The sequence below is a fragment of the Rhipicephalus microplus genome, chromosome X (genome assembly GCF_043290135.1).
Source record: "Rhipicephalus microplus isolate Deutch F79 chromosome X, USDA_Rmic, whole genome shotgun sequence".
NCBI lineage: Eukaryota > Metazoa > Arthropoda > Arachnida > Ixodida > Ixodidae > Rhipicephalus > Rhipicephalus microplus.
The window spans coordinates 333,497,017-333,512,612 of record NC_134710.1 but is presented as its reverse complement, the minus strand read 5'-3'; the positions used below and the strand labels follow the sequence as shown (position 1 = coordinate 333,512,612).

The 15,596-nt window shown below is 45.7% G+C and overlaps 1 protein-coding gene across 3 annotated transcripts in view; it reads right to left on the bottom strand.

The window, feature by feature from the left end:
- Positions 1-15,596, bottom strand: part of LOC119161234 (cytochrome P450 4V2) — a 64,024-nt gene that overhangs the window by 13,442 nt on the left and 34,986 nt on the right. For all 3 annotated transcript variants that reach the window (XM_075879670.1, XM_075879671.1, XM_037413607.2), the window contains 3 exons: positions 14,648-14,717; positions 14,439-14,565; positions 1,398-1,550 (listed from right to left, as the gene is read on the bottom strand). In XM_075879670.1, coding sequence (XP_075735785.1) covers positions 1,398-1,550; positions 14,439-14,565; positions 14,648-14,717 — 350 coding nt within the window. The remainder of the gene's footprint in view (positions 1-1,397; positions 1,551-14,438; positions 14,566-14,647; positions 14,718-15,596) is intronic.

Here is a 15,596-nt window from a genome sequence, read left to right as displayed (position 1 = left end):
TCTTTACTGAAGCAGTTTTACTCAAACGCTACCTCGAAGTACTTACCGGCTTTTCATGTGGCGACTTAATTTTATAGGGACACACGGCAAACTATATTTAGGTGCGGAATTTTGAATTATCGTTCAAAAAGTTTTTGTGTTTTTTTCGAGCAGTGGAAATTTTTAAATTGAAAAAAAAACAACAAATGACATTTTAGTGGTTCGCATACTGTTTACGCGATTGAAACCATCCGCCTTTCAAGGGCTTGTGACGTTATAATTTCCCAATGCTGCTTTTAACGGGTGCTACTCCAACACGTTCTGTTAGCTTGCAAAGGGCGCCTGCACCGAAAACTCAATCAATCATAATTCCCGCTATGCTTGCTTTGCTGACTAGTGTGCCTCGATGCGCATGACAATGTTATGGTGTTGTCACTCACGGCCATTTTATGCCCTACATCCAGCGACTCTCATTGGCGCCGTCGTAGCGCTGTAAGATTCTGGTAAGACGCCGTGGCCAGAAATATGGCAGCCGCAACGCGGACGCCGCCGCACGTGTCTTCAAACTAAAGCAGACCGCAGTTATTTGCATTGTGATGCAATGTGTTAGTGGCAGCGCTTGACACTCGGACACTGCAGTGCAGAGTGGGGATGCTGCATGGAATTTGGCCGTTAGAGCGGGATCAGGGCTACCTCATATGCGTACATATATTTGTGCTGCTGCCGTTCTGTGATCCTCTGTCGGCGCCTCTCTTGCGCCTTGCGGCCGAAATGCGACACTATCAACCCATGCATACTGTGAAATCAGTATGCACACTGTTCACTTGTTTTGATTCACGTCGCTCTAATGTTCGTCTCCTCCGAGGAGCCATGCAAAAGGCGCCTGACGACTTGCTTGGCTTTGAGGTGCGGGAGAGATGGTTCATGAAAAGCGCCACGAGAATGGACGCTGTTGCGTGAGGGGAGCGCATGCCGGCGCAAAACGAACTTTTGATTCACCCGTGCTGTTCACCATGGTATATGGTAAAATTCGGTTTTCCATGAAATAAAAGAAATGCACAAGCACGATTTTATTGCGCCCTGTAGTGCACACAGTGTGATTTTTCATTAAAGTAGTTTTAGTAGTAATGATTATGTGCAACTGGACTCATGAGGTCATCAAGCTCATTCCAAAATGTACCCTGTTGGCGCATATTGTTTCCTACGCTTACGTCGATTCTCCTGTCGTAGAGAGCTGTTGTGGATAATGTTGACGTTCTAGACGTAGTCATACTTTGACCTTTCACTCGTACATAATGTATTTGCCTTTACTGTCTCTAAGCATAAAAAACTTCATTGTGTGTGCCGAATTCCGAAACTTGTATTTTTGAATGAAGGTGAGTACGAAAGCTTAAATCATCAAACTAAAAGGAACTCACCCCAATAAATATAGATGTGACTTCGTTCTTGACTTCATCTTCCGTTAGCGTGCCGTCCACCATGTGCATGTGCAGGAGAATGTCCAAGAAAGACTTCTTTGAGTCCGGCTTCACTTCACCCATCCTGTATTCAGACAGTCGTTGTTTCACAATCTAACAAAAAAGAAAAAGAGAGAAAGAGAGGAATGACAGTGAATCTAATGAGTGAAAAGTAGCTGCATGCCATAGCCGTCTGGTGGCCCGATGCCAATCTGTAAAAGTTCTAAGCGTGAGATTTTCTTTGATACAGTACAAGGCACTGTCTTGGGACGCAAAAGACAAACCTGTGGACAGTAAAATGAGGAAGACCAAAAACAAAAAAAAATCATATGAGGTCTAAATGGCACCGCTTTCCAGGGTAACAGTATCGCACATACACGTAACTTAGATATATACCTTACATACTCCTAGCATATCTTGTATCTGTATCGCAATACGTCTCGCAAAACAAGTACTCGTGTATTTTCCATACATTGAATAGTACTGCATCGTTTATCTTAAGATAAAAGATACTGATATAGCACCTCTACCGTGTGCAACAATAAAAGTTTCCTGGGTTCCGCTTCTCAAGCTCATAATGCTGCCAATAAACCACTTGAATACAACGAGATTTTTTTTAAAGCTTTTCGCCTCCAGAATCCTCTAGTGGGGTTAAGCGTTCAGGTGTGCGCGTCGTTATTGGCGGAGCGAAGTGACGTGGTGGCGCTCGCCATCTCGACGAAAAAACAAGCGCGCGAACGTCTACATGCATCGGACCTTTTGTTTTACCAGCATTTTCCTTTTTTTAGCATTGGTGGTACCGTGACACTTGCTTGTAACCACTGTATTGTTCTGCATACTCCAGTAAGTTCAGCGTTTTTTATGCCATTTTTGATGCCGCTGTATTGTTATGGAACTATCATTGGCGTGTTGCAGTGTTACGAAGTCTGAAGAATAAAAAACAAAATAGGGCTGCTTTGCATCTGGCGGGCATCGGACGAGCACCTGACACATTATTCGAATATATTCGATACCTGCGAGCGGCAGTTTATTGTTTCGTTCCCTTTTTGTTCCAAATATTTGCATTATAATTAGTACTAATAACTTCCCCTGTACTTTCATTGGCACCATTGTTTGTCAGTCCTCATTAATATTGTGTAGAACAGAGAAAAATGACTCTTTGAATTGGTATTTTTTTCCTTCTTTCGCAAATAAGTGATTTGAAATGTATCGTGGATGCAAGTTTGACTTATTTACGATATGATTTAACTATGTGCAAATGAGATCCTAGCTACCATCGCACAACAGGTGCCGATGCTCGATGAAATAGAACAAGCATTCCCCTCACAATGGATATCTTGGCCTGTTGTATCGCTGTTATTCATGGTACGTTATTCACGAAGTTTTTTTAACTATAATTTGATTGTTAGCACAAATGAATTTTTGCCGTCCTGCGTTTGCTTTTGAAGGTTTTGCCTATCCGGTCAGTGGAATTAGCATTTTAACGGGGCAGTGTTGAAGAGCTTGTTTTACAGAAATTCTGGCGCTGGCGTCGACATTCACCTCGTTGGTCGTGAACGAAAAATCCCTACGTTCTCCGTGGCTGGTTGGTTTGCGTGCATATTGAAACAGCGCAAAGACGAAGCCTACAAAAGAAAGCCCTCGTGGTGTCAAGTTTTTCTGTGCGCTTAGTTTTTGCGCTGTTTGAATATGAAGCCCTTGTCTGGGACCTAAAAATGGAGAAAGATGTGAATAAAATAAACGTTCAATATTTCCGCGTTCGAGCGAGCAATAAACCCAGCCCGTCTGGGTGACAAGCAGGTGTTCTAGCACAGAGCCACGAGGTTTGTTGAAACTGCCTTGAAAAAAAAAATAAAAAAGCTGTATGGATGTCCTATGGTGGAAGGAGTCTCCATATAGTGGAAGAATTCAGTGCCACAAATGGCATATGCCTAACCTGTACACTTTGACATTTTAGTTCGATGTGCCTTGCCTCGTGCCGGTCCAACCCTGCCACTTCATTGCTGCGCCATCGCTACTGAAACACAGATAAACTTATCTAGCTCGCAAGCTTATGTCGGCGAGCTCATTCATGAGTCGACTCACTCGGACTTACTCAGACTCAGATCAAGCCGTAAGTCTGAGTCTGAGTGAGTGCGTGTGAGTAATGTTTGGTGAGATTGATTTCTATTGAGCCTGGTGGAAGAAAAGTTTCGCGAGTGTCAATCTGAATGAGTCCGGCTCAAGAAACGTTTAGTGAGTGTAAGTCTGAGTGAGTCTAAAGCGTAAGATATATTTCTTTTGTGAGTCTGAGTAACTTCCGCTTTTTTTGCTGACCTACAGTCCTCTCTAATCATCTTCAGCATAAATATCAGCCTTACCTGGATTCACATTTGTACTCACGTCTACTCAAACGTAGTCAAAGAAGTGTCGTTCCTACACCATTTCAATATTTATGGATCAGAGGCGTAAATTACGTAGGGGTGCTCCCTTAAGCCTCCTTCCGCCAACTCTTATGCTAAAGCTCTTGATAAATTTATCTTATGTTGTCACTCCTTTCCTGAAAATGTCCCCACTGGTTTGCAACCACTCGAACTCGTATTCAAATACATTATATATCAAGAGGAACCAAGAAGAGCACTGACTACGTCCGATATTTGTTTTAAAGAAAATTGTCATCATGGTCGAAGAAGCTAATTCTAGGCTAAGACATGGAAGTTCACTCACTTGAGCTCACTCAAACTCAAATGGAGACATGAGCCTGAGTTGGAGTGTGCCTGAGTAATAATGTTTCGGGCAGTTTGATTCCTAATGAGATCGGTTGAATAAACTTTTCATGAGTGTGAGTCCGAGTGAGCCCCAACCTCAAGATATATTTCATGACTGAGTCTGAGGGAGATATTTCTGCCGACCTATGCTCCCAAATGTGCCAGTGAATAGCCAGCGATAATCGGGGACTGTAACTGGTGCCCGAGCACCAACTGCAACAAAACGTCGCACCACCACAAAGTTACAAAAAAGACGGTCTGGCATCATCTGTCTGGACTCACGGCCACAAACGGCATATGCCTTACCTATACGCTCTGCCGTTATAGATAGACGTGCCTTGCCGCGACGTGTCTTCGCGTGTTGCGTTACGAACGCGCAGTAGTGCTTCGCTCATTCCGCAAAAGGAAGAATTATGGCGTAGTGGCTCTTTCAAAGTGTACTTACAGCAGGCATTCTAAGATAGTTTTAAACGGTAATTGTCTCACTCGCACACACGTTTCATTCTTGGTGGTATGGTTTAGGGGTCCACCGAGAAGCAAGGTGAGGCTATACCGATTCAGAGGGTGATGCAAACGGGGAGCGATAACGCTATCACTTTCTACTCTTGAAGGCAAAGCTCAAGCGTATACTCTAGCTTTTGTTTACTCACGCATTGTTTCATGCACTCTAAAACGTTTTCGGGAAATGATGTACAGTTAACCTGAAAAGGGCGTTTTGCGCCCCCTGGGGACGAACTGGGTGCAAAAATTTGCACACAGCAGCTTTACAAAGGTGCTGTCCTCTCTGGCGTGGAGGACAGCGCCCTTTTTCAGAGTAGCTGCACAATTGTACGCGCCGTGAGCAAACGACCCATCTGTGCGTACATAACCATGACCTCTTAGGTAGAAGGCGTGCGGGGTATTTTTTTCCGGCCATCTCAATCGCACGGAGAGAGCGTGTTAAGACGGGCGGGGCCCGTTATTTTCTCCCCACGACGGCGCTCCCACGGATGATCGAAAAGGCTGCCGCGCTGTTGGTGTTGCTTGCATGTGGCAAGAAAAAAATTGTTTCGTGCTTTTATATTACCCATCGCTCAATCGGAAATGTCGGGTGAAGGTGTACGAGCAGCAAAGTCACTGGCGGGGCGTATATATTCTCAAATGGGCTTTTTAAATGTAGAATTGTACAGCCCGTATCAGAGCACTTAAAATGGCGATGCTTCTTCAAGAGATCGGTATGTGCGGGCAACCTAATTTACTTCGAAGTTTGAGGGCTGTATAGTATGGGCAACACTGGCGAAGAAGAAATAAAAAGTCGCAGCTTTGCCGCAAAGGTAAAGCAATGAATGCGATAGTAACAAATTGGAAGGTCACGCGCAGAAATGCAAGCAGATCGAAACGTGACCCGCGTTTCTCAAGCAAAAATGACGCACGAAGCGTATTCACAGGTACAGATGAATGCAAATAAGCGTCTGAGCTGTCACTTTGCTGTGTCTGAAAAGCGCCCCCTTTTCGCAAACGGTGATCGTGCAACTATTGCGGTGACTTTTGTGCACCCGGTAACTACAACAGAATCGTTCTAATGAAAGCCCAAAGCCAGCCAAGATGTACGATCTTCCCCACCGCGATATATGGGGGCGGAGTGAGCGTCCACCCCCATCCTCTCCGCAGTGCAAAGCACGTGTGGGAAATGAGAGTGCGCACCGCCGCGTCGTGACGATGTGGTGACGCGCGCTCAATGCGCCATCTTGCTGGTAAAACTGAAAACAAGATAGATTCCCCCCAAGATGCCCGTCACAAGCGGGAAGTGGTAGATATAAATAGCTTGCGGTTTGAGCGCTCAAGAAGGTGCATCTCAGTGGCTCAGTTATTAACGCCTCACACTCGCGATTCAGAGGTCCCAAGTTCGATTCCGCGCGCCGAAGTCTTTTTCTGGATTATTATTTTTCTTGCGTACACACACACACACACACACACACACACACACACACACATATATATATATATATATATATGTATATATATATATATATATATACGGTGACGCCGACGGTGATGCTGGCGGTAAAATCCCGCCGAGAGTGCCACGTCTATGCTCACGGGTTCCCGATTGAAAAAAAAACGGCCACCATAGGAATGATCGATTAAACCATCCATCACTTTGGTGGATTATGGTGCTGGAAATCTTGGTGGCACATGGTGTATGGTGGAGCGGATGGTAGATGGCGCGCTCCAGCCGGCAATTCTGGAGCGCGAAGCAACGTGAGAACCCCCGTGACGAGCTGCCACTAAAGAAAGAATAAAAATAATTGTATAAAAACGAAGTAGAAAGCACCCGCAAAAAAGTGCGACAGAGCGGAATCGAACCTGCCACCTTCGGCTTCTTAACTGAGCACACGTCGCGAGATAGCACGGTTGGTGTGCCACGTCGCGGGATAGCACGTTGGTGTTAAATAAGTAGTCAACTCACACACTTGCTGTTTAACTTCAGTTCTGCTTGTCGCTTACTCGAGATGGACGGGATCTGCAGCTGCTACTATAATTTGCACATTTGATAAACACAAACAACTGCTGCCTGTAACGATTGTCACTGCGATAATGGCAACTGCGCTATATTTTTGTTACGATTTACAACCAGAAGAAAAAAAAAAAACTCGGTGGACTGAGCAGCAGGTACACTTTATCGGCGGTTACTGCCAAGTTTAATATTCGTCTCTCACTGCTTTCAAAGGGCGATATCTGTTCAGGCTTTATGACGCTTCTACGCTCAATCGAGAGATCATCATCATCAGCCTGCCTACGTCATTGCAGGACAAAGGCCTCTCCCATGTTCCGCCAGACAACTCGGTCCAGTGCTTGCAGCTGCCACTTTATACCCGCAAACTTCTTAATCTCATCAGCCCACCCAACCTTCTGCCTCCCCCTAACCCTCTTGTCTTTTCTGGGAATCCAGTTAGTTACCTATAATGACCAGCGGTTATCCTGTCTACGCGCTACATGCCCGGCTCATGTCCATTTACTCCTCTTGATTTCAACTATGATATCCTCAACCCCCGTTTGTTCCCTAAGTCACTCTGCTCTCTACTTGGCTCTTAAGGTTACACCTACCATTTTTCTTTCCAATGCTCGCTGCGTCATCCTCAATTTAAGATAGATACGTTCACACAATTGATTGTGATGTCTTTCGCGCAACGCACAGCACAGTCGTGCCAGCCCCCGCTGTTGCTCTGTCGTTGCATGGCAACAACTACACAACGGCTTGGCCAAAATGAATGCAGTGCGCCAGAAACATCATGCTATCATATTGGTTCAGTAAGCATACGAATTGATGAGTCTGTGTTCTCGCATAAGAGCCAGTGAAGTGCCGGCGAGTGCGACCGGTGGCTGTCGGTGAGAAGAGGCGTATATTTGGTGGAAGTGCTGCAAGCGCGTCTCATCGATGTTTATCGCTTCTTGCGCGGACACCGTACACAATAAAGAAGGCTTCATATAGGTTAAATGATGCCACAGCTGTTCTGTATTGTAATTTTTACTCGTCGAAATTGTGTATTCTGAAACCCAGAAGCGCCGATAAAAGTTGTACGGGCTCGGTCGGTAGGACTAACTTTTGGTGGAAATCATGGTGGTAGAACCGAAGGGTGAAAGTCAAATTCGCTGAGGCTCGTCTCGACGCATGTCGAAAGTGAAAGTTTATGCATATTCGCACGCACTTTGTTAACTTGAAAGTACGGCTCAAGCAATAGAGTGTGCAAGAATTACCAGAGTTGCGTTTCTAGCGTGGCGACATCAAGTGACCGCGCTGTGTTCTGCTCTAACATTGAAAGGGGCAATTGCGAACTGGAGCCCATTTATTTGTCGACAACTGCGCGCCGATGTAAAACATTTATTGCCACTGTTCACAGTGACCCATCTAGTCTTCCAAACATCACAACAAAGAAACAATTCGCGGATGTCAAACTGCTGTATGTACCTGCGCGAAATTTAAACATATTCCCGTCGGCATATTCTACGCTCCACAAAAATTGAAGCGTTGTTGACACTACGGATGAAGGGGGGATGAACAACAAGAGGGAAGGCAGGCACGTTAACCAGGCACATGCCCGGTTTGCTACCCTACGCAGGGGGAATGGGAAGGAGGGCATAAAGATGAGAGAGAGAGGAAAGAGAATAGAAAGAGAGAGAAAAAGAAAAAGAGGATTGTCAGTCAATCGGCTGGCGCGTATGCAGCGGCGGCACTACACAAAAGTTAAAGGTGGTCACGTAGGCCTGTAGTCCTCACAGGAACAAAAAAATAAATGTGCTACAAAGCGTACTGAGCAGCGTTGGTTTCTTTTGACTGTATATATATATATATATATATATATATATATATATATATATATATATATATATATATATATATCTGCGCATTCAAGGATGAAACGCTACAAATAAGTGATTTCACATGCTGTCATGTGCTTTTTCATCATGCCACCACCATCCACCAAGCTTCCATCACGCCACCGTCATCCACCTTGCTCACCAAGCCTTCCGCCAAACACGTTTTACCTCGCCACCCTCAGCCGGCATTTTTCATCGTCACCACTACTGGCTCGCCACCACCACCATCTGCCACCATTTTTTCCACTCTAGTCGTCATCAGCCGGCCTTTTCCACCGTCACCACCATTGGCTCGCCACCACCACCACCACCTGCCAACATTTTTTTCTACTCTCGCCGTCATCAGCCACTATGCCCACTACAGTTTTCACCATATCCACTAATATTTCCACCTTATCCACTATTCTTTCCACCATATCCACCAACGATTCCAGCATCCACCAACCCAGAATTTTCAATAGGGTTACACTCGATTAAATGAGTTTTTTTCCTTTCGCAGAACTCGCACTGCTTTTCATTTGAACGCTATTTCAAGAATTCTTTGACACCCTGATGTAATGACAGCTGGCGTGAAAGCCGCACTCGCATAGCGTACAACACTTCGCACTCACCCTTGAGGCTTCCCCAGTTTCCCTTTCCAGATATCTCCAATCACACCACAAAAGCAGGAGACAAGGGGGATGGTGCAGGCGGCCACCATATGTCTGGGCTACATATAAACTTTACTTCGCCAGTTTTGCGATGACCACGGGCAGGTTACAGGCACGTTTCGGTCACTTATAGTCATCCATTCGCACTGTGAGTTTTATGGTATTCAGTGGATGCGTTGGGCAAAGTACGAACGAACATGAAAATCTTTTAGTTGTTCAAGAAGAGTGCAGCACGCCTTCAGAGTTTGCGTATCTGGTATGCAATAGTGCGCGTTACATAGCAGTGACAATTGACACTTTTCCTTTATTCAGTATTCTACCTCGATAAATACTTAGTTTTCTTCAGGAAGGCACCGTTCTGATCCATGTGCGAGCCTTTGATTTGGATGCAGTCTAGAGTACAGTAAATGAACACAATACTGATATTGCCATTCTACTACTAAAACACAATCAAAATACACATGACAAAAAAGGAGATTATGACAACTCAGGCACTTTCACTGTGAAAGACATAGAGAGTAATGTAGGTCGACTAATCGAAGCCTTCTACAATATTCCTGCCAACTTGCTTATCACCTTGTTTTAGTGACATGACCATGGCTCTTACCTATCTAAAGGGTAATTGTGCTTTGGGTGATCACCTCAGAAATACCCATACGCAATAAAAAAATAGTAAAATGTGCCATGATAGGAAGGCAATATGATTCAACGACAATAATTAGCCCAGTAATCCTCATAGACGTCTCCAGAAAGGTGGAATAATAGCATGCGAAGCAGCTCTTTGTCCCTCCGTGCGTCCGTTTGAACGCGCCGCAACGTGATCCCCCCACCCTAGGGGTTGGAGTGGTGCCAAGTTGGTCACGCCGCAGCTGCGCGTTGACGTCACGCTCCCCCCGCAGTGCGCGCTGATGTCCCTTCCTCCCTCACCTGCCGGGCGCTAGCCACTGCGCCCGCAACTGCCGCAGCGTCCATTCACCCGCAACACCTGCTGCTACTACTGCTCGCTACGCCGCCGACTCATTGGTTCACACGAAATAAACCTGACGCGCGCCTAACGTGCGCGTTGAAACATGTCTGTACGTTTCACTTCTCACTCGCTTCATCGTCTCCACCGCTCGCAACACTCGAGCGCACGTCGAGTCGTAACACTCAGCTCGTTTATTTGCGATAGAAAGAACACCGGGAGAAGACACTCCTTCACCCGCTGAAGCGATTAGGCCTAACCCGGCCGTCGCCAGCGTTGCGAAGGTTAGCGTAGCCGATCGCGTTCCCAAATGGCGACGTCGCGCCTGCATCACCGATGAGGCGCGAGCCGGGGAAGCCTAACACAAGCGTCAGCAACGCTGCTGCGTCGCATCCTATCACGATACCCTATAGGCAGACGTATTTCTCAAATCGAGGTATTTAGCACCAAAACCTAATGAACCATCATGAAACAAAAGTAATACTGCCATAGATGAAATGATACCTCCTTACATTGATTTATACAGGAAAATTCAACAGTTGTCAGGCTTTTCTTCGTAAATTGGACCGAAATAAATGCAGGAACAGAAAAAAAATGCTTGCCTTACGTACAGCTGTAAGATTCTGGCGGTGATTCTTGCTCGTACGCGAGCCCCACCGCGGTAGTCTAGTGGCTAAGGTACTCGGCTGCTCTCATAATCACGGCGTCTCTCATAATCATATGGTGGTTTTGGGACGTTAAACACCACATAATAATTGCTTGTACGCGAAAAAAAAAAACGCACAAGCTGGAATCCCGTGCGCTGTTCTTTTTGCCATGGTGTCCGCCGCAGCCTAAACCCACAGTGAATGCGCCCTCTTAAGGACTGGTAGGCGGGCGCGTGAGGCCATACTCGTTGGCTTTGCTGGGAAACGCGGCGATTGAGCACGGTACGCACCCGGCATTTCGGAGACCATGACATAAGCCGCTTCCTTCCAAACGGTTTCGCAGCATGGCGGGGTGTATATGGTTAGTGTGTGCACATGTTGACTCAGTGCTGGAGAGTTCAAATCCTGTGTGTTTGCTGTAAATTGTGTAAACGTTTTTGTGAATGTGATGCCTGCATTTCAATTATTCACCTAATAGCATGCCTTTACAGACCTCAAAGTGCTCGTCAAGTCAACCGAATATTCTTGGCGCAAAAATTAACTGTTGTTTCCTTGAGTAATATCGGGAAGGAACAAGTGTTGAAGGGACCGGCAACTAATGTTTCTCGACCTATTTTTTTATGGCGGGACAGAAAGCTCACCCTTCGTCGTGTTTGTCGCTGCAGTAGTAAATTCTAAAAGCTCGTAGTTAACAAGCTGCACCTTCCTTGTACAACACTGCGAATAGATAACGATGCCGGAAGCCCTTTTCAGGATTTGAGAAAGCTGTCGTCGTTCTGCTTTTGCAGGAGTTCCTGTAACTATAGTATATACTTGAGCACGCATATTTTGAGCGTGGTGCGCCTTGGTGGAATATTGGCTACGGTGCTCGGCTGCCAAGCCGGAAGTTGCGAGTTCGATCCTGAACGTGGCGGTCACATTTAGATGGAGGCGAAAAGGTAGAGACCCGTGTACCGTGTTGTCAGTGCACGTTAAGGAACGACAGATGGCCAAATTTACGGAGCCTTCCACTTCAGCGTCCCTCATAATTATGTCATGTTTCTAGGGCATAAAACCTGATATTATTATTATATATTTTGAGCGTTTCAGCCATTTTTTGAGAATACGAAGCTGTCACGATAAGATGATCTGGCACTGTACACTTCCTTATATTTGCACCGCGTTGTGCGCGTCTGAGCCCAGTTTTGCCTTTTCCTGCGCCTGTGTTATGGGTGGCTTGTCCGGGCTTCCTTACTCCCTCTGTACTCGAGCCAACAGAAGAAATCTCAAACGTCACTACGAATATGCAGGCCGCGCCGAGTAGCTGCGTGCGTCCTTTTTGAGACGAAGTGTAGGTAGACAAACTATGTCATTCCAAAATCTTAGTGGCCTGGAAACTGCGTGTACGCTTCTACAAGTACGATGAAAAGTTGCTGATGACGCGCTGACGAGCATGGGATCGTTACATCACGCGAATGCAGAGCCACTTTAATGTATACTAAAAACGGAGGCCTATATGTATATTTTTATGAAGTAATATGCTTGTTATATAAATAAACGAACAATATTTCAATACTAAGAAAAACATCATCCACTAGGGGCTCAACGGTCACGTGGTCAGGTACGTCGGAGCGTCATGCGTTTGGTACCAGAATAACCACAAATCATTTTGCACGACTTTTAATGAGGAAATAACGATATAAATGCACTTCACACCAAAAAAACGGGGATTGTTTTAGTGAGCGTGACGAACAATCTTTTTATCGGTGGAGTAATGTCATTTCATAATTTCGGCAGTTGTCACTCCCTTTAAGGAGTAACAAGGTTTTTCAACGGGCTAGTTGGGGAAGATGCATAATAGCTTACCGCGCACTCTGACACACGGATGAAGAAGACACACGCTGTGTTGCTTCTTCATACCTGTGTAAGAGTGCGCTGAAAGCTATTATGTTAAGGAGTTGTGGTGAGGCGGAGGGGGAGAAACGGTTTCTTCCTTCGCAGTTACTCTCAAAAAGGAGAAATGGCAGTGGCTGGTGAGTTACTCCCCAATAGGAGAATCCCCAATACCTTTACCTCTGACTTCTTTACTCTCAGTGTAGCCCTAGACTACAAGAATATGCTGCGCCCGCAAGTTCGGACGTCACCCTTTGAAAGGAAAGAGAATCGTTTAGAACACGAACTAAGATAATTCCCTCCTGGAAAGATTGTATATTGTATCGTTTGAATCGAACCCCCTTGTTCCCGGTAAACGCGCCGCATTCATCTCTTTATTTTTTTACTCAATATTATTTTTGGCATATTATCCCCATCACGTGGTCTTTCACTTGCATATGCTGTTAACTCTGTTGATATTAGCGTTGAATTATAGAAACTTTTTATCATAATTTTGTTAACGTAAAAAGTGCAGACATGCCTTCGTTTGTACTTAGCACATCAGTGGCACCACTTCCGCTTGACGTGTCATGCGATGCTGATGATTGACATCACGAACGTTATTACCTGATGGCGTGGTGGCACCTGCCGATGAGTTAAAGAGGTACAAAAAACACCTTGAGGCCTCCGCGATTAGCTCCTGCAGCACGCCATTGCGCGTTGCTGGAGCTAATCGTGGAGGCCAGAAGCACCTGGCTCACGAGGTAATAAAGAGACTTCACGTGACGACGAACGTTCGGAAAAACTTATTCTACCTAATTTTTATGTTCAAAACAAGTTGAATTGGTAAATATGTAGGTGAATAATTACATTCACACTTATTCCTGTGAACATCAAATCGTGTAATACATAGTTTGCAAGAAGGGCTATTGGGCATCCGCTCCACTTCAAGACATTGCAGGAAGTTCTTCAGATCTTTGTCAGTGGCTTCTTAGAGCGGAAAATTCTGCTTGCAAAATATCTGTGTTACATTGTTGTCAACCACTGCAGGTTAAACTAGAACCGATGGGGAGCTATTCGTTCAGCCATAAAAAACTAGTTGCAAAAAAGTCGGTTGTATTATTCTGGAGGGCACCAAAGCGTCATGCAATACTCGCGAGACTTCTCGGGGAGAGGACGGTACGACAACTTTCGGTGAAGAGACGGATTTTTATGCTAAGATTATCCGAACGGATTCGTCGTGGCTTCATCGCTATTGGGATTTCCAAGGTTGCGTAGAAAGGCGAGAGTAACACAGGCAGCGGTGGCGGTTGATTGACTGATTGATTGATCATCAATCAACCACGGTGGCACGCAGATCTACTAGTGTATAGGAGAAGGAACACTGGGGGATGTGGAGAGACGAGCCGACTAAATCAGCGAAGCGAGGAGAGAAACGAACAAACGCCGCGTTTTGATTTTTTAATGCATGTAACTCAGCAAGCGCTTATTGTGAACTTTTGCACAACAACAACGCTACAAATCAATTTCGATCTCTGAGTGGCTTAGGGGCCCTTTGAACCTGCGCCTGGTCACGTAATACCGCAGCGGCGAGGCCCCTAGCGAGCGCAGCTTCGACGCATATTCACAGCGGATAGCGTGTCATGACGCCACACCTGCCACACTTGCGCTGCGGCAATTCGCACTTCGGCAGCTCAAGGTCATTGCGACGCGGAGAACGCCATAATAGAGTTTTCTGTCTAAAATCGCAGGCTGAAAGAGGTAATGCTTTACAAACTGTTTACCTTTCTGTTGTACTCGTGGACGAAGTTTATATTTTTCTTGAACTCCTTGGAAGCCTGGGTCATGCTGTAAAGTGTGTCGGACCAGTGAAGAAGGTTCATCATCCTCGCTATTACGCTCGCACCAATCCTGTGAAATGGAAAGAGAGAACACGCTGGTTTTTATCATTGTCACCGAAGGTGGCTTTACTAATGTACGTATTTGTTCATACTCATCGTTTATTTCGAGTAGTCGCATCCTTTGAACCTCAGCTTCATCGATTTGCACGCCTAGGGCAGTCTCTGTATGCAAAATAAACAAAACAAAGGGAAAAAACTTCTTTATATTGAGCTCGTCATGTAACATTCCTACATTTAAGTGCGTAGCCCTTCAAGGGCCCGGCTCCACGTCCATCCACAAATCTCATGTGGCGTGGTGTGTCTCACAATCAATTGCGCAAAACGGGCCTAAAACACTGCTAGAAATGATCAAAACCAGATCAAATTAAATGAACAAGGTTTAAAATAACCTAAATAACAGTGATAATCAGCAACTATTCCTAAATATTTGTCTTAACCGGAAGCAATACCTGGTTTGCTACCCTGTACTGTGGAGAGCGTTAGGGTCTTAGAGGAGACAGATGAAATCGACAAAAATGCATCGGACCCATGCGGCTGACTCCTGCGCAGCGGAAAGGAGGGTGCCAACGCCTCGCAGAGCACGCAATTGCTCATCATCATCATCATCATCATCATCATCATCATCAGCAGCAGCAGCAGCAGCAGCAGCAGCAGCAGCAGCAGCAGCAGCAGCAGCAGCAGCAGCAGCAGCAGCAGCAGCAGCAGCCAGACCACGTTCACTGCAGGACAAAGGCCTCTCCCACGTACCGCCAGTTAACTCGGTCCTGTGCTTTCTGCTGCCAATTTATACCCGCAAACTTCTTAATCTCATCTGCCCACCTAACCTTCTGTCTCCCCCTAACCCGCTTGACTTCTCTGGGAATCCAGTTAGTTACCCTTAATGACCAGCGATTATCGTGTCTACGCGCTACATGCCCAGCTCATGTCCGTTTCTTCTTCTTGATTTCAACTATGATATCCTTAAACCCCGTTTGTTCCCTAATACACTCTGCTCTCTTCTTGTCTCTTAAGGTTACACTTACCATTTTTATTTCCATTGCT